Consider the following 23,703-nt stretch of genomic DNA (forward strand, 5'->3'; position numbering starts at 1 on the left):
AAACTCGTCTCGAAAAGGACTTGAAAAAATCGACTCGACTCGAATGGATTTGAGATTTTTTTTTAATTTGAGTCGACCGAAATGTTTGGAATTTGGCTCCAGTGGAGTATAGTGAAACTTGGAGCTAGTGGAGTAGAGTGGAATTTGGCTCTAGTTTACACCAACAACAACAGTACACCAAACACTCAAATACCAAACACCACACCAAATCTCAAAATTTCACAAACTTTCAACAACCACAAACCAAAGAAACCGTAGCTTTCTTCCGTGAACCCGCAACCCACTTTTTCAGGCAAAAACAACTTTAAATCCAACAAAAACTAAGATCAAAATCCGAAAAATTTGACCCGAAAACCACAAAAAGTTGAGCCGAAAGCTCTGATACCATTTTTAGGTTCTCTAGAATGGATCTAACAACTTTGCTCGGATCAATCCGTGTTGTTGGTTAGCGGAAATCACCAACAACACTCGGATCTTAGTTTGTTTGGTTTATTTGCTTGAAGCTAGAAGAAGAAGAAGAAGAAGAAGATAAAGAGAAAACTTTATATCCTGGAAGTTGTGAAAGTGTGTTCATAGTGAGTTGTGTGGAGAAATGGGTTAAGTAACCCTTTTATAGGGTCCCCATTTCTCCATAGCTTACATTTTAACCATACAAAATAAACGTACCGAGTACGTAATACATCGACTAAAAGCAAACTAGAATGACATACACAATCCTAAAAATAATATAGAATATTGGCCCTACAATATATATATATATATATATATATATATATATATATAAAAGCATTTATAGTTATAAATTGCGATAGGTTAAGTTTTAAAATTATTGGCTTCTTAGACTATATATAATGGTTTTAACTAATTTATTAGTTAAAATACCACCTACGCGTAGGGCTGTTCACGAATCGAGCCCGAGTCGAGCCAGGGTGGTTTCGAGCTCAGGCTCGAAATTAAATGGGGCAACTTAACTAGGCTCAAGTTTGATTTTGAAGTTAAACGAGCTTAAGATCGAGCCATGACTCGAGCCGAGCCAGGGTCAATTTTGGCTCGGTTACAAAAATGATCCAAATCAACTCAGGATGTTGCAAATCAACTTTTTATAGCTAGTTTTATTCGAGCTTTTTTCGAGCGAGCCACGAGCTCGAGCTTCGAGCCTCGAGCTTTTTGAACAGCCCTACCTACGCGCCATGTAGACAAAAATTAATTCACTAAAGTCTCATTTAAATCAAGCGTAGTGGTTTTAACTAACTGCAATTATTACTCAATCGTTTTTTTTACTTAATATATTATATTTCATCAAATATAATAATTAATGTAATTAAACCACATAATAAAATAGTAGAAAATTTTGGTAAAATAAAAGTTACAAGCACATAGAAATAAAAAAACAATACTCGAATAAGAAGGAAAAAAAACAAATGATACTTGAAATAAAAAAAGGATACTTGAAATAAATAAATAAATATAATAAAACATTAAAAAGAAACTGTTACTTGTTGACACGATATTTAGCATAGGTTTCGTTCTCCCTTTGCTCGAATACAGCACCTTCGGGTGGTAAATGAGAGAAGTCCCTTTTTTTCGAGAAAAGAAAAATCGCTAGGTCCTCTTGTTTGTTTATTTGTTTGTTTTCTCTAACGTCTCGGTAGTTCGTTGCGTTGATTAATGATATGCTGCCATTCCAAAAAATATTAATGAATTATAATTTATATTTATAGTGATGACATCTCAGTTATAACCGTGTCAAAGGTTTTACAGAACTTCATTTAATATGAAAGTATGCAAATAATATGTTAAGATAACATTCATGCCGTGATCATTCTAACAAATATATAATATATGTGGATCTCAATTATTAACATTGGTGCCCGCTAAGGGCATGGCGGGCAAAAGTTTTAATGCATAAATCATCATACGCGTAATGGTTTTGGCAAGATTTTTGGCAGCCATGTCATCATAATGACGCCCTATTATTGTTCATTACGTCCAGTCTTATTGGACCTTCATTTTATCTTTCTATATATGTGCTTATTTCGTTTACACGTGTTTATTCATGCATTTGTAACCTTTCTTTATTTTTTATTTTTATTTTTTAAATCAAATCGAAGTTCTATATATGTGCTTATTTCGTTTACACGCCCTATTATTATTCATGCATTTGTAACCTTTCTTTATTGTTTGATGTATCATCAATCTCAGTACAAATTTTATGCATTTAACACATTTTTCTTCACCTAATTTTATGAAACATTTGAAAGTAAGTTCATATTATGAAACTATACATACTAACCCATACACAAACTCGCTATATAAGCTTATACTTAAGTCATGCAAATCAAGTTGGGCAATAGTTAAATATGGCATAACTACCCAACTAAGTGCCCGGCTTGTTTTTTACCGTTGTTTAGGTTTTAGCCTGTATGGTCTATACAAGGTAACAAATACATCCTTGCTCCAATACTACTTTGTAAACACTAAACACACATTTATTATCACACTTACATAGTTACATGCCTCACAAATCTTCTTTTCCTACTATCAAATCAGATGTAGGGCAAATAATGGAAAAATTGGGGACTTTAGAAATCTACTCAAATCAAATTATTGTGTGGTCGATTATCAAATACTTTAACCGGATTGATGTTTATATATACCACTGTTGATCATGACGACGAAGTCATAAGTTGTCGAATTGAAAGAAAAACTAAATATGAAGAATTACGGGTTAGATAGGAGTTGAAAAGAATCAACAAGATTTAACTTGAATAACTCATGAAGAACACTTTAATTACTAATTTTTTTTATTATTTTTATGCTATTAATATTTGTCCAAAAAAAATGAAATAATAAATATGTAGCTCGTGAAAATAAGAGTGACAAAATATAGCCTCATCTCCGAGGAAGGCTAATGGTTGTTTCAACTTTCAAGCTACTTTCTCTACAACTTTTTAAAGCTTAGTGAAGTTAAATTAAAGCAATGATTGAAAAAGTATAAGACATCAAGAACGAAGTTCTGTCGGAGTTTCACTTCTAATGAAATTCAACTAGAACGGGCAACCCAATCAACAAGATTAAACAATTGGGCAGTACAAGTAGGTTCCAAACAGGAAGGTCATACATTCACAAAATTAATAATTGAAAACTAGTTGCAATATGTAATGGCATACGAGTTGGACTTTCTCGATAATTTAGGTTCAAAACCAAGATGATTTACTTTAATTGAAAGCTTCAGACTTGTGATATTTCATAAAGACCACAAAGCGAAATCATCAAAACACATGCAAAATAGTCCATGAAAGCATTCTGGGATGACAAACCTTAATTAATTCTAACAACGGAAAGGAAAATAACTAGCTTCATAAGAAACAACAGCCTTTATAGCCTTGGTGGGCGCCCAATGATGATTAACTTAGCAGAAGGTGATGCTCGAGGAAATGGGAGCAGTATCATTTTCAATTCTTCATCAACAGAAACAGTACAACGAAGGTGAATTTGTACTTTCTTTAGCACTGGTGACTTGGCCATGATGAGCTTCACAAATTCCATCACAAGAGGCGAGTAACTCATCATTTGTATCTCCAATATCACAAGATAATCCAAGTTCAGATCTGGGTGGTCTTCTGGATCAAGAAAGTCGGGAGTTTGTTGATCAGGCAACTTGTCATTATCATACATCTAATCAGAAAACATGTTATAAATGTCAAGGGAAAAGTATAACGAATCAATATTCACTACCATAAATAAGAATAATACTATTTACCCAAAAAGCAATTTTCTCCAAGACAGGAGAGCTTCGGATACTACAAATGACACAAGACATTTCGTTTTGTTCCATCACGCACCCACGCAAACACAGATCTTTGAGATGGACGAGTGAAGTTGGAAGCGTACGTGGCATGCCACCTGCAGATAAGTACTTTAACCGAATACAAAGGCCAAAATTAGCAAACAAATACGAGGGTATTCTTGCATTAGATATAATCTTTAACCTAAAGATTACCTTCAAGTAATGGTCTGAGACATCCAAAGTCTTAATCAAAGGCACACACTGTAAAATATCAACAAATGTAATCTTGTTTCCGCCTACTATAAAGTCCTTCTTTGGACATACACCCTGCATTAAAATACCAATTTATATATAATAACAAATTAACGTCTATCGTTAACTAAATGAACATTGCAAATAGTTGGTTACCAAATGGATATTCTCAAGCATCGGGCACTTGGAGAGGAACCGTTGAAGCGTTTGAGCAGAAACCTCAACATTCCCAAAACTCAGGGTTGTCAAGCGACTAAATCCATTAAACGCCAATGGAGGTTCAAAAATACAGTTTAGGAGATCTATAACCTCTAGTCCTTGCAATGAAAAGAAACAGGAAGCTTGTAGAAGCGGCTACCTGCCGCACCATCATTAACGAAGATCAGTTTTTTTAATTTATTTCCCTTTGCAAGATAACTCATCATCTTGGCAACCTCTGATTCCAAATCTAGATAAGCAACCGGACAGTCGAACTTTAGTATTTCTGGACCGTTGTGTGATAACAAAACATGGAAGATGGCAGTGGCAAGCTGGTATCTCATAAATGGTGTGTAATCAGAATTAGGCGGTAATTCGACCATATCTCCTGTAAATTCAAGCTTGGGCATGCTTTGCCAACGATATTGCCATTTCTTTGACAAGATGCTCGTTCTCACGGCATCTCGGATGGGCATTAGACTAAGAATACACTCAATTATGTTTTGAGGAAGGCTGCTGATGATATCTGAATCTAGGCATTGTGTCTTTTTACCACTACCTGTTGGGTTTTCATACTCCATAACTACCGTTGACCTGAGGATTTGCAAACAAATCAGATTTAGGGCAAACAATAGGGGGCTTCAAATATTCTTGAACTGGATTGATACTTATAACAGCATTGATAATGACAACCAATTTTACAATAAACAAATAAATAAATGAAAACTGAAAATGAATTGCGTACCTAGGTTTAGTCCAGAGACGAGACGACTGTAACTGCTTGAATCGGCTGCCGCATAGTCCACGACGGGCGACTTTGGTCGGCTAAATTAGGTCTGTTGTCCGCAAAAGAAGTGGACGATGAAATATTCAAATATATGTTCTCTCTAATATAATAAGGACTGTAGGGTCATTAGTTGGAAGTTTAGGGGCTGTTAGGTTAATAATTACTATTGCTCATTTGCTATTGTCTTAACTATGGTTGTTTTGGTTAGGCTAAAGGTTACCCGCCAACACCATTCTACTCGTTCGTCATGTCAGCGCTACATCAGCTTTCTCTTCTCACTCAGCATCATCCCTTAACACCTTTCAACATATAGGTATACACTATTTGCATCATTCTTCATTTTATATTTTTTTTATTTAATACAATTTATATTTAAAATATATAATAAATTAAAATGCATGAATTGAAAAGTGGAAACGATTACATTAATTAAAAAAATATACAAATCATAAACTAAAATACTAGAAAAAAACTAATAAAAAGTAAAACATAGATAACAAAAAAATAAATCTAAAAAACTAGATAGTTATGTTATATTTTTGGGCGATTTTTCGTTTCAATGCCTACGCCAAATTAAGCTCTACTCCTTGTAGATGGCTAAGATCTCGCGTTAAGAGATCGAAATCTTTCCGCTCAGCCTCCATTAAACAAATTTTTTCCTGTTCGATCTCGGCCACCTCTTCACTTATTTTTTGCCTCATTTTCATATTTTCAATTTGCAACCCCTTAAAACTTGCAAATTCATCCTTTATAAAATCCAAGTTCGGGTTGTCGGTTGAAGACGATCCTGTTCCCTTTCCCTTTGCCTTCGCCTTGTCACTCTCAATCGGACGTTCCGGTTCAACTGGATCTTCATCGCTAAATTCAAAATTAAGATCTTGGTTACAACGGGCATCCGAACCACCCGTGCTAAACTCTCCACTTTCGGAAGTTTTTCCGCTTCACATACTCAACCTCATTCGGTACCAAATGCCACTTCGGACACAACCGAACAATTGACCAAAGTTATGCGTAGGGAAACACATTCTTATGTTTGGCAACATATCGTTTGTTTGTCAACTTGTAATGATCAACGTCACTACTACCACTCTTTGGATTACTCTTGACGTTGAGGTAAATAGTGTTATACCATCCTACCTTTCTATTCATCTCCCTCCACTTTCCGTTTAATGAACCATGTGTTCGATACGCCGGGGCTTGTAAAATTTCATGATATTTCTTCGTGACGGCATTCAAAAAACTCGTTCTCGTTTGCGCGTTACCTAATAACATATTAATAAAATGTAAAACGTAAACAAATTTAAACTTGTGAGATCGTTAAAAAGAATTATAAAAAGAAAAATAATACTCTTTGACGCATTCTCGCTTTCGCTAACCCAAGCTCTTGCCAAAGCGACCTGTTCGGTTGCGTTCCACATGAGAAACTTTTCTCGGTGCGACGGTTCAATGGGTTGGGATTGGGTTACATTAGTGGCATGCTTTTTCGTCTTCTTCTTCTTCGCGGGTTCGGGTTCGGTTTGGGTTTCCGACACCACCTCCAATTTGAAGGGTTTCACTTGAAATGCCTTGTTGTTGGGGGTATGCGTTATACTTGAGCCACTCGTAGTAAGCTTGAACCGAACCTTGCGTTACCTCCGGGACCGCGTTAAAGTTGGGATCCATTTTGGGTTGTGTAGAAATTTTGAAGTTGGTTAAAATTTATAGATGAGAATGGTTGAAATTGGTTTGTTTTGGGTTAAAATGGGTTAGCATATATATTATTAAAAGAGAAAAAAAAACAATTTTTTTTAGTTAGACAAAATGACGTGACTGATGGCCATCAATGGCCTCACGCCACACGTGAACCAGTAGGGGAGGGGAGGTGTTCAAGGGTCTCACGCAAGTGAGGTGGCATCCACATCGGACCAGTGGGGGTTGCCCACTGGTGTATACCGGCCAGCCTTTTGAATAAAATATTTGAAAATTGTCCCATTGTCTCTTTAGCTTCTTCTCTCCAATTACGTTCAATACTGTTTAAATCGTATCACTGGTTCATCGGAGTTGTTCTGATCCTTGTCAAACGCTCTAATTGATTCAATCTATGGCAACACGTAATTAACTAGTAGAACAAATGTTAAAAGAGCATGTATAACATCTCGGATTTTTCAAAACCTGTATTTGGTACTCATGACCTGACACGTTTGAGGTTCGGGAAATTTTAAGCATTTAAAAATATCACGTCTATCGAGGAATTATTATAAAATCTATGTTTAACTTTATTTAACATATATTAAACCTTGGAAAATATTCGTTTTTAACCCGAAACCAAAACTTTAACCCTTGTATCCACACCAAACTACAGGGATTGAAATGCAAATTTTTCATATCCTTTTTATAACCCACTTAATCAGATCTGAACCCATTACCCGTAACCCAATTTCGTGACCCGTTTAGCTTACTTAAGCCACAATTAACGATCTAAACTTGGAATTAGATCATGTTTATGATTTCCCCTACTATATTCGGCCTTCACAACTCATGTAATTAAGATTCGAGATCCAATTTGATGCGTATTGACATAAATAATAAACCTGTATTAAGCCCAACTCGTGAATCATTACCTAATCATAATAACAATTCAATTAAACGCGTCTGCATCTTCTATATAAACCAACGATCAAAAGCCCTAACTCTAATTGTGTTAACTCTATCCGCTACCCCCTGTTCTAATATCTTTATTGCCGCCAGCGACGAGGTCGCCGTTCTCTCAGGTATTATCACTGATTCAGGTAATTAATTATGTGAATAAGATCGTTATGATCTGGCGATCAATAACCCTAATCTTAATTTAACGAACATGCGACGGATTATCGATCTAGGACTTAGGGTTTCATAATCAAACTGGTTCTGGTCAGGGTCTGTATATATGAGTCTGTTTATACTTTCTAACCAGCTGACACAACAGCTCGCATGGTTGGTGTTTGTGTGCTAAACTCTTGGCTTGGCTGTGGTCGCGGGTTCGAGTCCCGGCCGGCTGTTTTTGAGGTTTTTTTTAGTATCTTGCATATTTAAAACTTGTTTTAATTATTATTAATATATAATTAATATTAAATAAACAATATTTCATTCAAACCGACATTCTAAGTTAACGTTTCGTGTCAATGGGTTTTTGTTACAAATTTTTGGATATATATATATATATATATATATGTATATATGTATGTATATGTATATATGTATGTATTATTTTTAAAGCAAAACTATAATAAATGTATTTAAACGTATTAATAGGGTTAACTATATTCTTACCATCAACCTTTTTTAAGGATTTTAAAATATAAATTTTATAATAATTATATACTTGAACGTGTATTATTATAGTATATTTCAACTCAGATTTATTTAAACTAATTATTCGTAGATTCGATTATATATTAGACAATGATTTTATAATTAAATGATGATAAAAATCCGTAGAGACCAATCGTTCAATCCATAACGTACCAATCATAATTGTAACTCAATCCACGTCGACAACTTAAATTCGTTATACGTATTACATCCTTTATAATTCATTCATGATATTATTTAATTAAGATTCTTGTCAGTAATTCTCGAAGAGCGTGATTTCCGCTTTCTTGTCGTATACATTTCTGTTTGGCTTACTCGATCAGGTGAGTTTATCATTCCCCTATTTTACTCGATTTTTCATAAACGTTTTGGGGACATATGCGTACGTATTCATACTTTCATACTATATATATATATATATATATATATTCAAACAAATGCATACGTGTTATTGTGAAGTGATTTAATCAAACATACGTGCTACTTGCTTACTTGTGTTACCATTCAATCAATCATATATTGGGATTACTATTCAATCAATTATATTGCGGGTGTTCCTGCTGGTGACCAATGCCCGACTTGCTTGGCAACGGTCCACATACTTGTTTACGGTTTGATTTCATTATTCGCACTTATCACATTATTCTTATTTATTTGTTGTATCAAACTAGTGATATTCTCACTCAACTTTATGTTGACAAAACTTCATTTTACACGCATATGCAGTTGACTTGTATGGAAGATTGAAGCTTGGACACGTAGACAAGACTTTAGGATACAATTAAGTTAAACTTTATTTGAACTCATATTTGTTTATTTAAATTGTCTACCGTATTTGTAAAACGTGTGTGTATATTGGAATTAAAATAATTAATTAGATATTGTCGCTTTTATATTATGATAGTATCTTCGAGCTGTGAGCAATCAGATCACGCCCCGGTATTTCCGCCTTAGGTTAGGGTGTGACAACATGATCGAGCAACTTTGTTCAAAAAATCATATTAAACCAAACGAAACTGTTACTAACATAGTGGCTTAAACAAAAAAGTTACAAGTTTCACAGTTTGGGTTTGCTGGGTTATTTTGTTATTAGGTAAAAGTAATCATATGTATGAAATGTAATCGAAAACACATTTTAATTGAAGTATTACAACAAATATACATTGCCTATAAATCCAAAACAATGATTTATTGACTAACTTTCAACTTTAGATTCGTTTTTTGGATACCAATATCTATTAAAAAACACAATTGAATCAGATTTAGCAGCATATCCATCTGAATTACGATGCCAACTGTAGTACGCATGTGTTCGATTTTTAATCTCCATTGTTGCATGACCAAAACTCGCTTCTCTAAATGCCGAATAGCTTGGTTGTGGCTCCGTCATGCTGCAAGTACAATTAATTAGCACATTAGGGTCTATTTTCCATTTATAGCTTCTAGATAAAGGTTGAACCCCGACAACCTCGACACCAAGTGACCAAACCAGATCATACTAAACCGTCAGACCCATCATATTAGAGGAAAATCAAACTAATTGAGCAGTTACTACGTGATAGTCCAACTAAAATGATAATCACACTATAATAAATTGTAGAATCATGTTTAATCATTTTTGGGCCTTACTTCCGTAAATTAAAAATGAATTAAATAGAAAATGAAAGAAGCAAATAATATTAAAAGACAAAAGATGGATATTTAAAATATCAAACATAGTCTTACGAAGTTGCTAGGCCTTCAATATTGCCTCCATCTCCAATGGTGATGTACACAGGGGCATTTTGGTCAAAGACAGGAGTGCATTTCCCATTCACTATGTTATAAGCAATGTTGGATATCCGATGCTGTGTGTATTCATTTGACAATAATAAGTGAGAAATTACAATATTGTCCCGATATCATTAAAAATTTACGTGACACAATTAGATATATGCATATTGATATATGTAATAAATGTTATATTGTATCCAACTTACCGAGCGCTCATAAGCATGAACATGACCAGCAAACACGACGTCAACCTTGTATTCAACAAACCATGGCTCGAACATAACTCGCATGGTCTCGCCTTCCATGTAGTGGTACATGTTGCTATTGTACCATGGTGAATGCATAAGAACAATCAACCAAGGAGTTTCACTTCTATTAACCTTTGGTAACTCCTCCATGAGCCACATAAATTGAGGAGTGTATGTTCCTACACCAATTTAATTAATTAAATGCGTCATAGTTTTAACATATTTAATAGTTTTTCGTACAGGAATAATATTTAATTATAAAAACAAACAGCATTCAAGTCGTACCATACGCGGAATAGGAAGACAATACAATGATATATGCCGAAGCTCTCTTGATCGAGTACCATAAGGGTTCGGTGCTCCCTGATGCGTTAAAAGGGACATGATATCGGTGAAGAAAAGGCTTAAATGGCTTGCTTTCGCCCTATATCAAACCATACATCGCTTAAATACGTGTAAAATGTTAATTTTTTTTTATTTTAAAAAGGAATAAGATTAAAGTCATTAAAAGTATATTTTTAAAGAATGCAATCTTGTGAATTGTTCATATTTAATTAACACGTTAACTATTCATAATAAACTTAAATTAGACAAAATTATGTTTATGGGTAGTTCACTTACAAAATGATTCATTTTCATATGAAGTTTAGCATGCCCATCTTACCAAATACAATTAACATTTTTTAAGACGTTTACTTACTATGTATGGATTATAATCGAGTTCATGGTTCCCTGCGGTCCAAATCCAAGGTTGGTAAGCAACACTTCTTTCAACGAACCTTGCCCAACTATCCCACCTCCGATTATCATGATATAGGTAGTGATCGGCATAAGACAAATCACCAACATACAACACTGACTCCCCTTTAATCGGATTCAATTCATAATGTGTAAGTGTGACATTTGAATCGTATGTTTGACCAAGATCCCCTACACAATGTCAACTTAAGTAAACAAGTCACATTTTATGCAACAAAACACAATATCTAGTTCCAATAACATACCGATGATTCCAAAAGTGTAGGGCACATCTGGACCGACTTCCGGAGGAGACACAAACCAAAATGTCCTTGTAGTATGACCAATCCCAACCTCGTAATAATACTTGGTATTAGACTGTCATAAGTTTGTTAAATGTTGTGTTAATAAACTAATATAACAAGGAATTAATGGATACTATTATAAATAATAATGTAGTTTCATATTTATACTTTGAAATACAATAACTAATAACACTTGCAGTATTCCCCATCATTGCAGTATATATTTACTTATCATACTAGCAATGCAAATAAAGTATAAAAAAAAACATACTACTATATCACTTCTAAAATGTAAAGAGGTTGAAAATAGACCTCTAAATTTTGGAGGATACAATGATGTATGTAACCAGAGGTGTAATTGTAGTACTTGTAAGTGGTGATTTGGCCTGTCGCTTGGTCCTTCTGGGTGCCATCTTGAGGCCAATAGAGAACTTTGCTTGAGCCCGGTTCATCCACCGTGACCCATGACACTATTACTGCTTTTCCCACATGATCTCCTTGTGTTATATGAACCTTGAACATATGAAAACATCATAATGACATATCTTGTTTATTTTAAATGCAAGAGTTCCAATTTTATTAGCATGACTCACAAATAAGTTGATTATTTTGTGTAATTTATTAGTAAATGCATTAAACAATTTTTATTAGTAACTTCCAAAAAATTTATTTTATATGCTTTAAGATTTAATCCTACCTTGACCCGCTTCAATCCTACCATTTTTAACTAACTCATTTCAATTCGACCGTAAGTTGAACCTTTTTACTTGATCGGGTTAATGATAGTTTAGGGTCTTGGTTGTTATATCTCTCTCTATATAACAGACCACCTGAAGAAACACTAAGTAACCCCGGGCAGATTATAGGTAATCTGGGGGCCAGGTAATGTTTCCCACGAAGGTTAGGTCCAGCAGAGTAAGTTGTACTTCAGGGAACCTGCAAAACAGACACCGTAAGCTCGTCACTGAGAAGGGGGGGTTCCTCCTTGTGACCACCCTCCGGCGTGAGAATCAGTCTATATTGCTCTTTGAATATAAAAGTATATGAATACTATAAGAGCAGTTATCAAGTAAGTTATACGAGATTGTAGATGATCTTACCATTCCAAGATATTGGAGTATTTATAGCCGAAGGTAGGTTTTCTAGAAGGTACAGCCGGCTGAATAGTATTCCTGTTCAACCAACAGTGGATTACGCACAGGCCATACTGGTTGGTGGGTAGGTTACAGCCAACAGTAATAAAGTCGGCTGCACTATTCCACCAACTGTAGACCATGCACGTCCCACTGACTGTGGATTGTACGCAGGCCATGCTGGTTGGTGAATAGGTTACGGCCAACAGTAATACTATTCCACCAACTGTAGACCATTCTTTGTCTACGGAAACCTTAGGTTTCCGTTGACAAAGTTTGTGTACCGTGTCCTGGAGAGGCACGGTGTGCACCTGACAGAGGTGCACCCCATGGCCATTGCCAAGGTCCGGCACTTTGAGTGGGTGTGCCGGATACTGGGCCTTGAGCCCTTTGTTGACCGTCTGATGACCTTCTACACTTGGAGGTGCATCCAGGGGTGGTACACTCTTACAACCCGTATAAAGGGTTTAAAGATTTGTACCACCGAGCGGAGTCTTCGCTCATGGAGAAGAGAGTTCTTCTTCATATCCGCTCGCGCCGTCCCCATCGCCATGAAGTTTAAGAATGGCCAGGCGCTTCCGAACCTTCCCGTCCTTAACTACGAGGAGGCGGAATGGTTTTCGAAGATATCCCGGGTCCAGTCCCCGGTTTTCCGTTTTCCGGAGTCGGCGATGGTGATGCTGGGGATGAGCCGGGTGTGGAAGGCGGCGAATGCGGATAAGGTTCCGATCGTCCTTGAATATGGTTCGAACTCTACCCCTTATGGTATGTCTTGTTTCTTTTTTGCTGACTACGATTTTTTCTAACTTTCTTGTTGATTTCAGAGGGTAACGATCTTCAGTCGCTCCTGAATCCGCGGGAGGAAGATGGTCCTGCGCGGATGGGTACTCGTGCTCTGGACGAGAACGAGTTGCCCATCCTCGAGCAGACTGCGGGTCGGTTCGTGGAGGTTTACCCGCCAGGCCAAGAGATCCTGAGCCACCGTCGGCCAGGTAAGCCTATCTTCTACCCTGAACCTCTCAAAGCTGTGCCTGCTGCTGGAGTTCATGACATTTCTTCTTCTGAGGAATCCGCAGAAGGTCCTCCACTGGTGCGGAAGAGAAAGGCTGCCGTCGCGAAGGGCAAGGAGAAGGTGGCCTCTACGGCCGACCCGGTAGTCCTATCTGACTCGGAGTCAGATAATGCAGAGGTGGCGGGGAAGCCCGGTGGTGAAGAGACCACCGCTCCGGAGGCTGCAGGTGTCACCTCCGAGGAGGCAGCGGCAACGACGGTTACCGGTGTCAAGAGGCCGGCTCCATCGGGTTCGCCCCCGCTCGTCCGTGCGTTCAAGCTCAAGAAACCCCGTAAGTACCCCCATAATTCTTGTCTAGATTTGTTGTTTAAAATAAATTTTTCTAACACTTTTGCTTGTGTAGGTGTGGATGTTGACGCATTTCAGGGTGGAGTTGGAGCAAGTATTCCCCCGCCAATGACGGTAGGCTCGGTCAGCCTTCCCGAGGCATCGACCCAGGCGTCTACGCCTGCTTCCGCTGGTTCCAGCCTTCCTGAGGCTGTTCCAGCTGAGAAGGTGTCTCCGCCGGCCGTGAGTGCAATTTTTACAGCATCTTTCACGGAGCCGGCGGTTACTGTTGCTGAGGAGGTGGCGCCAACCATGGCTACCACAGCGGCTGCCACTATACCTGCGCCACCGGCACCGACGGCCGGACCTTCAGGTATGCGCCAGGCTTCCCGCCGATCTATGCCACCTTCCCGTCTGCCTGACCTGTTGGATGGATTTCCTTTAGGTTCAGGTGATGGGTTTGGCGGCTATCGGCCTGTTATTGACCCTACAGGTACGTAGGGTTCTTTTTCCTTTACATATTTTTATCATCTTTTCCTAACTGCCTTGTTTCTTTTGCAGTGTCGGATTCCAATGAAGTGTATGTTCCAAGATGGAACATACGCCGAGGAACAACCCTTCGCACCCCTGTGGAGTGCGTGGACTGGGCTCGCCACGCTGCTCCTCATGGTGCGTTGGGGGAAGCCATGGCTAGCTACCAAGAGGGTAGGCTAACCAATGAGCTTCGGGTTCTCCAGGCCCGAACGCAGCCCCGCGTCGAGCTGCTTTGTCGTGAAAACGACAAGTTAAAAGCAGCTCGCGCCAAAGATATATCTGAAGCGCGGGCTCTTCGGGAGGAGAACCGGCAGTTGGCCGCTGCCGCAGCCGAGAAGGAGAAGGCATTCAAGGCCCTTGAGGTTGAAGTCCAGGCGCGACTCGAGGCCCGCTCCAAGGCTGCCCAAGCTGTGAATGAACAGCTTCGGCTGGCCAAGGAGACTGCGCGAAACTCAACTGAGAGGGCTGCCAAGGCTGAAGCTGTTGCTGAGCCACTTCGCGAAGAGAATGAGCAGCTTAAATGCAAATTAAAGGCTCTTCAGCATGCTCATGACGCCTTGGCAATGGAAGATGCCAAGAAGCTGCAGGAGATCCTTGACCAGAGGGGGGTGCTTGACCGTACTGAAAGGAAACTCAAAAGCGTCGAAGAAGCTGCCGCCAAGGAAGTTCAACTTGCCAACCTTGATAAAAGCGGAGCCGAACGTGCTTGTAAAGAAAGTCAAGCTACCCTCCAATGGTTGCTTCGAGAAGCGTTGCCTCAGGTATCCTCTTTTTCTTTACGCTTTCTGCTCGTAATTAGAAAATGTTCTAAGTATTCTTTTGTAGGTTGTGCGTCAGGTCCTCTCAGAGACCTCTTACGACGATGCAATGAGCGCAGCCCTCAACGCTTCTCATGAGGATGGGCAGAAGACTGGCTTCCTGCTTGGTCTAGGGTTTGCTGAGAGAGGCTTTCCGCCCTCCAACTTCCCTTTATTCAATGTTAATACTGAAGCTGCTTATGACCAAGCTGTGAATCAGTACGCTGCCTTCCCGCATCCAGTGGTGGAGAAGGTGAATGAAGTCGCTGCTGCTGATGATGGGCTAAACATCCTTAAGGCTTTCCTTGGGCAGCCGCGCTCTGATGGTGCTGGCCCAAGCGGAGGTGGCCCTGAAGCCTGATCCTGAAGATCCCTTCCCGCTGCTAGGATAGACTTAGCTTTGTATAGATTTCTTTTAGGCGGGTAGTTACCCAGCCATTCTTGTAATTGATTGTGAAATATTAATCTCTTTGCGTATAAGATTGTTATTTCCTTCCTTGGGTTCCTTGCTTTATAAACTTATGACTTGCATACTTAGTTTGATTTAGCAATTTTCCAAGTGTTTAGAATAAGAACCTCTGAACGTGGTTGATGATGGGTTAAAGTTTCGCCTCCTCCCTCGTGATTGTGCGGGTAAAACCGTCACTTGCACTTGGTAGGATGGCTAATCTTTACCCTCTATCTGACCTGCGTGTAGGTTTCCTTTTCGAAATTTCTAAGGCATTAAGTTAAACCTTTGAACGTGGTTGATAATGGACTAAAGTTTTCGCTTCCTCTTTCGTGATTGTGCGGGTGTAACCGTCACTTGCACTTAGTAGGATGGCTTTAACTTCAGACCTATATCTGACCTGCGTGTAGGTTTTTCTTCTTTTTTAAGTGTTCATAAGTTAACCTTTTAACGTGGTAGATGGTAAGTTAAGTTTGGCTTCCTTGTTCGTGATTGTGCGGGTAAGACCGTCACTTGCACTTACAAGGATGTCTAAACTTTACCTTCATCTGACCTGCGTGTAGGTTTTCCTTAGAACTTTTTAACATTTTGGCGTTGTGTTTATGCGGGTATTGCCGCCTTCCACACGCAACTACTTCTTCCCGTAAGGGAAGTTCATAGGTTACAAGCTATCAATACATCATGAAAGGAGAATCATTTCCATTAGAAGTGGCTCTAGGCCTTTTCTTTACAAGTTGGAATTGATCTACATATAACATTTGCGTAATTGAGCTCCATTCCATGTTCTAGGGATGGGAGTGCCATCGAGCCTTTCGAGCCGGTACGCGCCCTTTCCCAGAACTTCTTTGATGATGTATGGCCCTTCCCAAATCGGGGCCAACTTTCCTGGGCGTTGTTGGTTCGAAGCCTCGTTGTTACGCAGTATGTAGTCTCCTTCCTTGAAGTTGCAGAGTTTTACCCGCGTGTTGTAGTACTTTTGCATTTGTCGTTTGTAGTTTTCTTCACGCACGGCGGCTAAGTCTCTGCGCTCTTCGGTTAGCATAAGGTCTAACCGTCTTTCCGCATCATTGTCTTCTGGTTGGATTAAGACCCTTGGTGAGGGTAAACCGATTTCGACTGGGATCATGGCTTCAGTGCCATAAGTGAGACTGAACGGGGTTTCTCCCGTACTGGTCTTCTTCAGCGTTCTGTTTGCCCAAAGGACGTGCGGAAGCTCGTCCACCCAGCCGGATCTGTGTTCCAAGAGTCTTTTCTTGATGCCTTCGACGATGCTCTTGTTTGCTCTTTCTACCTCACCGTTACCTTGCGGGTGTGCCACTGAGGTAAAGGTGTGGGTGATTTGAAGTTCTTTCAGCCACTGCTGTAGCTTCTTGTCAGCAAAGTTGGTGCCATTGTCGCTTACCAAATTCTGTGGAAGTCCAAAACGACAAATAATAAATTCCCAAATAAATTTTTTGATATGCTTTGCGGTTGTTTGGGCTAAAGGTTTCGCTTCTATCCATTTGGTGAAGTAGTCAATGGCCACCACTAGGAACTGAACATTCCCAGCTGCTGTTGGAAATGGGCCTGTCACGTCAATGGCCCACTTCTGAAATGGCCATGAGGAAGTGACAGGAACAAGTTCATTTTTCGGGCGATGCGTGTTGGGTGCGTAAAGCTGACAAGATCTGCATTTTCTGATGTATGCCAACGCGTCCATATGCATACCCGGCCAGAAGTATCCCGCGTTGTTTAGCTTGGCTACCACAGCGCGGGGGCCTGCGTGTACTCCACAGATGCCTTCGTGAACCTCCCTTAGGAGGTAGTCAGCATCTTGGTTGTCCACGCATCTTAACAATGGGCCAAGAAAGTTACGTCTGTAAAGGGTGTCATTGACCAGCTGATAATTCAGTGCTTTACAGCGTAGTTTTCTTGCCTGTGACTTCGACTCTGGTAACGTTCCTGCTTCAAGGTATTTTATTATTGGGGTCATCCATGTTTCTGTACCGGTTTGGATGACACAAATTTCCTTGTGCGGGACTGATGGTGTTTCGAGGAGTTCCACGCGGATGTCCTTACCCAAGTGGGTGAAGGCCAGTGATGCAAGCTTGCTTAACGCATCCGCAGATTTGTTTTCGCTGCGCTTGACATGTATCACTTTACAATCGTTAAAATCGCGCATGATGGCTTTGGCCTGGGCAAGGTACAGGGCCATTGTGTCATTTACAGCCGTGTACGTCCCGTTTATTTGGTTTGCCACTAGCATGGAATCTACATGGGCTTCCAAATTTTTTACACCCATTTTACGCGCAATCCTCAATCCGGCCAGGAATGCTTCATATTCAGCTTCGTTATTCGTACTTGGGAAATCCAGCCGAATAGCATAAGTATATTCCTGGCCTGCTGGGTTTGTTAATTTTAACCCTGCGCCTGAACCCTCGTTACTAGCTGCTCCATCAGTATAGAGTCGCCAGACCTCATCGATTTCGTGTGCTGGGGAGGGTTGAACCTCCTCCTGGCACTCTTTCTCCCGCGCAGCGGGGACTTCGGCAATAAAATCAGCCAGGACCTGGCCTTTAATGGCTGGTCTCGGCTTGTATTGAATCGCATATTCTCCCAATTCAATTGCCCATTTGGCTAGGCGTCCCGATAACTCGGGTTTGCCTAGAACATTTGAGAGTTTGAAGTTGGTGAGAATAGTGATTGGGTGACCCTGGAAATATCGTCTCAACCTGCGTGAAGCGTGTATAAGTGCCAAGACCAGTTTTTCCAGGGTAGAGTACCGGGTTTCCGCGTCTGCCAGCACGCGGCTAACATAATAGATTGGCATCTGGATGCCTTTTCGTTCTACAAGCAGGACTGCCCCGGTTGCTCTATCTGTTGCGGAGAGGTATAGGATTAACTCCTCTCCCGCTTGTGGTGCTGTGAGTGTTGGGAGTTCGATCAGGCGTGATCGAATCTCCTGGAAAGCTGCTTCCGCTTCTGGTGTCCAGCGGAAGTGCGTTTTCTTTAAACAATTTCTTAGTGTTGACACAAAAGGGAACGACCTATCCGCATGGTTTGCCAAAAAGCGGTTAAGCGCGACTAGTCGTCCATTAAGTGTTTGAGCCTGTTTTATGGTGGTAGGTGATTCCATTTTGACAATGGCTTCGACCTTTTCAGGGTTCGCTCTGAAGCCATCTTTAGTAATAATGACCCCTAAGAACTTCCCTTCTTCCACCCCAAATGAACACTTGCTCGGGTTGAGCTTCATGTTTATCTTTCTGAGCGTGTTGAAAGTTTCCTCAATGTCTTTCAACATCGTCTCTGGCTCGGGGCTTTTGATGACCAAATCATCCATATAGACTTCCAAGTTTCTCCCAATTTGGGCGTGAAACTCTTTGTCCATTAGTCGTTGGTACGTGGACCCCGCGTTCTTAAGTCCGAACGGCATCATTTTATAACAAAATGTGCCATCGGGCGTCCGAAAGGCGGTTTTGTCCTGGTCATCCACAGCCATGTGGATTTGATGGTACCCCTTATACGCATCCAAGAAGCATTTAAGGCGAAATGGTGCCACCGAGTCCACCTTGAGATCAATTTCTGGCAACGGATAACAATCTTTGGGGCATGCTTTATTCAAATCTTTGAAATCTATGCACATGCGCCATTGTTTGTTATTCTTCGGTACCATTACGGGATTTGCAACCCATGTTTGATATTTGCTAACGCGCACGATGCCCGCATCAAGGAGTTCCTTGACTTGGGTTCTGCACGCGTTGGTTTGCTCGGGCCCCATTACTCTGCGCTTTTGTACGATCGGCGTTACGGCCGGATCGCATTTGAGCTTATGCTCTGCCTTTCCCCGGGGTACACCAGTCATGTCGGCTGGTGTCCACGCGAAGATGTCTGCGTTTCGCTGCAGTAAGCGCTTGAGTAAGGTGCGTGTTGGATCAACAATTGTCGGGCCAATGGTAACGGCCTGATCGGGATATTTCCCATTGAATGCCCACTGTTCAGGCTCAGTGATGGTTTGTTTGGCCATCTTCGGTTTGGGTTTAGAGGAGACAGATGCGATGCATACCTGGGGAATGCCCGTGATCATCGCTACGCCTTCAGTTGTTGGCCATCCCATCATGCCGTGGACTGAGGATACCACAGCGTTGAATCTTGCCATCCCGTCTCTCCCGAATAGGATGTCATACGTATGATGTGGTTTTTTCATCACAACAAAATCCACATCCTCCGTGCGTGAATAATTCCCATCAGTGAGAGTGACGGGGAAAGATAGGATGCCCAAGGGAGTGTTCATGCTGCCGTCAAACCCTTCCATTGAAGCGTAGACCGTCTCCAGGCGTTCCTTGTCTTCATCATCGAGCTTGTCGAAGAACTGCCTGTACATCACTGTCGACGATGCGCCATTGTCAACGAGGGTGCGGGAGGTGATGTAGTGCCCCAGCTGGCTTTTAATGACAATGGGGCCTTCTTTGTTTGGGCCTCCCGGCACTCGCGGGAAGCGCACTTCTGCTTCCTTCCATGCGCATGGTTCGGTCATTGGTCTCTTTCTTCCTCTGACCTTACCATGGACCATGTTGATGCTAATGTCGACGGGCTTCCGTCCGTTACCCCTGTACCTGTTGTCGTTCCTTCCTCCCTTCTTGATAGATGCCACGAGGTGTGCGAGCCTCCCATCCTTGACGAATGTCTCGACGATGTCCCTCAAGGATGTGCACTCCTCAGTGCTATGGCCCTTTGTCCCATGGAAGTCACAAGACTTGCTTTGATCCGCATTGGGTTTCTGTCGGATCACTGGAGCTTTTGGCCATGGCAGTTTTTCCGTGGCAAATATCTCCGTGACGCTCTTGGTGAGTGGCGTCCAGCGGTTTTTCCGGTTCAAAGGGTGCGTTTTGTCCCTTCCGCCAACCAGAGGGCGAGAGCTTGAGGGGGCGTCAAAGTTTATCCTTGACTGCCAAATACCTTGCCGCCTCTTTTTGTTTAGCCGGGCGGTTCTTACATTATTCTCCCTTGTCCTCTGCGTGTAGAGGTTTGTATTGTGGGGGAGATCTCTTCCCAGCTGTTTCTCTGTTTCGGCAAAGCGCTTGGCTGCCGTCATTATGGCATCCCACGTGGATGGCATACCGTCTTTACCCGTCAGAGTGCGGATGAGTTCTGGGTATTCAGCGCCCTGAATGAAAGCGGCGCGAACGAGGTCTTCACTGATGTTGCCCAGACTCACCTTCTTGGAGTTGAAGCGGGTGATGAAGTCCAGTAAGGATTCATCCTCTTCTCTGACACAGTTGAGGATCGTCCACTGCTCCTCAGTGTGTTTCCTCTGTTGACTAAACTGTTGACTGAACTTGTTCTGGAAGTCTGCCCAGTCATAAATGTGGTGGACCGGTAAACGGTCGAACCATGCTCTGGCTGCTCCTACCAGAGTCATCTGGAACATGTAGCACCACGTGGGTTCCGTCCAGTTACTGACGGTTGCCCCCGCAATGAACCTGTTCAGATGGTCATCTGGGTCGGATAGACCATCGTATGTGCCAATATTGGACATTTGTTTGGCACTCCTCGGGGCGATTGCTTCTGCAATGTCCCTTGCAAATTTTGACCTTCCTGCGTTTGTAGCAGTAGGTCTAAAGGCCTTGGAGAAGTCACGCTCGCTTTTTTCTGTGACTGGTTGGAATGCTTCCCCAAAATTCCTTTTTGGCTGGGGATCCGTTTCCTTACGCTTCCCTTTCGTCCTATGGCGAGGGTTCGCGTCGGTGTCGGAGTCTTCCCCCTCGCCGTCTGAGTACTCGTACTCACTACTCATGTTGAGGTGCTGGCGAGTACTACCGAATTCCTCAGCTTGTTGGACTGAACGCAAGCGTTCGTCCAACTCAGCCTGAAATTCTCTTTGACGTGCCTCGGCCCATGCCTTCACTTGATCAAGTGTTTGGCGAGGGGCTCGAGGTCGTTTTTCCAGCTGGGCATCAGTGAATCCCAGTGGAATATTTACTCCACTTGCCCCTACATGAGTGACTGGGGTAGTGTTCGTAAAATGTATTTCACTTGCCCCAGCTTGGGTGGCTGGGGTAGTGTTTGTAAACATTGTGTTGCCGGTGTTTACCCCAGTGGCTGGGGTTGTGGTTACCGGAATTTCTCTAGTCATCTTGGAAGTTTTGAAAAACTGGAGAAGGATGTAGTTCTAGCTTTATGCACGGATGGCGCCAATGAAGAAACACTAAGTAACCCCGGGCAGATTATAGGTAATCTGGGGGCCAGGTAATGTTTCCCACGAAGGTTAGGTCCAGCAGAGTAAGTTGTACTTCAGGGAACCTGCAAAACAGACACCGTAAGCTCGTCACTGAGAAGGGGGGGTTCCTCCTTGTGACCACCCTCCGGCGTGAGAATCAGTCTATATTGCTCTTTGAATATAAAAGTATATGAATACTATAAGAGCAGTTATCAAGTAAGTTATACGAGATTGTAGATGATCTTACCATTCCAAGATATTGGAGTATTTATAGCCGAAGGTAGGTTTTCTAGAAGGTACAGCCGGCTGAATAGTATTCCTGTTCAACCAACAGTGGATTACGCACAGGCCATACTGGTTGGTGGGTAGGTTACAGCCAACAGTAATAAAGTCGGCTGCACTATTCCACCAACTGTAGACCATGCACGTCCCACTGACTGTGGATTGTACGCAGGCCATGCTGGTTGGTGAATAGGTTACGGCCAACAGTAATACTATTCCACCAACTGTAGGCTGCGCCTGCTCCACAGTGAGGGTTGGTGAGTAGGCAGCGGCTAATAGTGACAAACAGTACTAGAGGGTGCTCCTCCTCGCACTGTTGTCGGTGAGCTGTCACCCTGTGATTGGCTCATGGGCTGTTCTGGTCAGATCGTCTGTCCTATCCATACCTTGGTAGGTATGGTACAAAAGATCTTTCAGAATCAGACTGGCTCATTTGGGCGGGATTGTTCCCGCCTTGCTCATGCCTTCACGTGACTGAAGTAGCTAGTCTTGTACGTGTAGCCCTGCTGTCTGCGGGTAGCCTTCCCTGATGGCTTGTATCCGCAACTGCGGGAACAGGCGGGGTACTTCACCATTGGGAGGCTTTCCCTGCGTGTACAGCTTGCGTACTGCGCGTAAGATTCTATGAGCATGGTGGGTCCTGCGGGAGCAGATGGCCTTTGCGCAGACAACCCTGTTCAAGGTGAGTCTTGCGGGACCAACTGGTCTCTGCTGGGACCTACCTCTTCACCACCATTGTAACCGAAAAATTAATTACCAAAATCATTTAGGATGTTTTCAGAATATATCTTTAACAACAATATATAAATGCTAAGAAAAATATTAGCAGCACCTGTTGAGGGGCATTGTAGCCAGGAGGAACCCTGAAGACATCACTATCAAAGGGCATGTCTATGCTTCTTTCTTCATTCCTAACAAAAGAGCTTGTAATACCTCCACTAGAGAGCAATAATAAACCTCCATTATCCAATGCCAAAATACATAGGCATGCAAGCAAAAACCACTTGTGAAATCCCATTTTCTAAATAATTTAAATAGCACACACTGGATGGTGTTCTTGGTGCGATCTTATTAAGGAGGATACTTAAAGAAGTTTTTTACAGTGTGACATGTCCAAAGTTTTGGATTTTGACATGTACTCAATAACTACGGTGATTTCTAGGTAATGACTTGTACCATTTTTTGTTTTTGTCTTGGTTTGATTGTACGTACCATTTTCTGTTCTTGTCCAATTTGATTGTATCATCGAAGTTTTTTGAAGTTAAGAATATAGTTGATTTGTTGTCATTACAATGGCATAATTGGGGTTCACGTGCAGGCCCACCTTTGGTACCTAGGCCAAGTGAACTCGAACTTTATAGTTTCATGCACTTAAAATCGTTAACCTAGTTTTTCAATTTTGGACATAAGTAAAAATATTAATTGTGATTAATATAAGTACTAACCATTTTGTTTGAGTTCTATGCTGTGAGAGCTTCACAACTAACTAAACTGTATATAAATGGAGCTAAGATCAATTCTCTAAGTTATGCCATATGTGTTAAAGTTACAAA

The 23,703-nt window shown here is 41.4% G+C and overlaps 1 protein-coding gene and 1 pseudogene across 2 annotated transcripts; both read right to left on the reverse strand.

Annotated features, from left to right (window-relative positions):
• Window positions 1-3,378: 3,378 nt before the first annotated feature.
• On the reverse strand, window positions 3,379-4,821 carry LOC143602225 (F-box/FBD/LRR-repeat protein At1g13570-like; annotated as a pseudogene). Its single transcript, XR_013147795.1, has 4 exons — window positions 4,199-4,821; window positions 4,004-4,117; window positions 3,764-3,919; window positions 3,379-3,678 (listed from the first exon to the last, which is right to left on the reverse strand). The product of XR_013147795.1 is annotated as an F-box/FBD/LRR-repeat protein At1g13570-like (transcript).
• A 4,713-nt stretch (window positions 4,822-9,534) lies between these two features.
• LOC143600862 (purple acid phosphatase 2-like) lies at window positions 9,535-23,173 on the reverse strand. Its single transcript, XM_077078420.1, has 8 exons — window positions 22,983-23,173; window positions 11,734-11,934; window positions 11,383-11,494; window positions 11,079-11,308; window positions 10,664-10,802; window positions 10,337-10,557; window positions 10,083-10,204; window positions 9,535-9,748 (listed from the first exon to the last, which is right to left on the reverse strand). The coding sequence occupies exons 1-8, from the start codon at window positions 23,166-23,168 to the stop codon at window positions 9,553-9,555; spliced, it is 1,407 nt and encodes a 468-aa protein (XP_076934535.1). The 5' UTR covers window positions 23,169-23,173; the 3' UTR covers window positions 9,535-9,552.
• Between the last annotated feature and the right edge of the window lie 530 nt (window positions 23,174-23,703).

Source organism: Bidens hawaiensis, unplaced genomic scaffold (assembly GCF_021521415.1).
Source record: "Bidens hawaiensis isolate Kalapana, Puna unplaced genomic scaffold, B.hawaiensis_p1.1 tig00001960_1, whole genome shotgun sequence".
NCBI lineage: Eukaryota > Viridiplantae > Streptophyta > Magnoliopsida > Asterales > Asteraceae > Bidens > Bidens hawaiensis.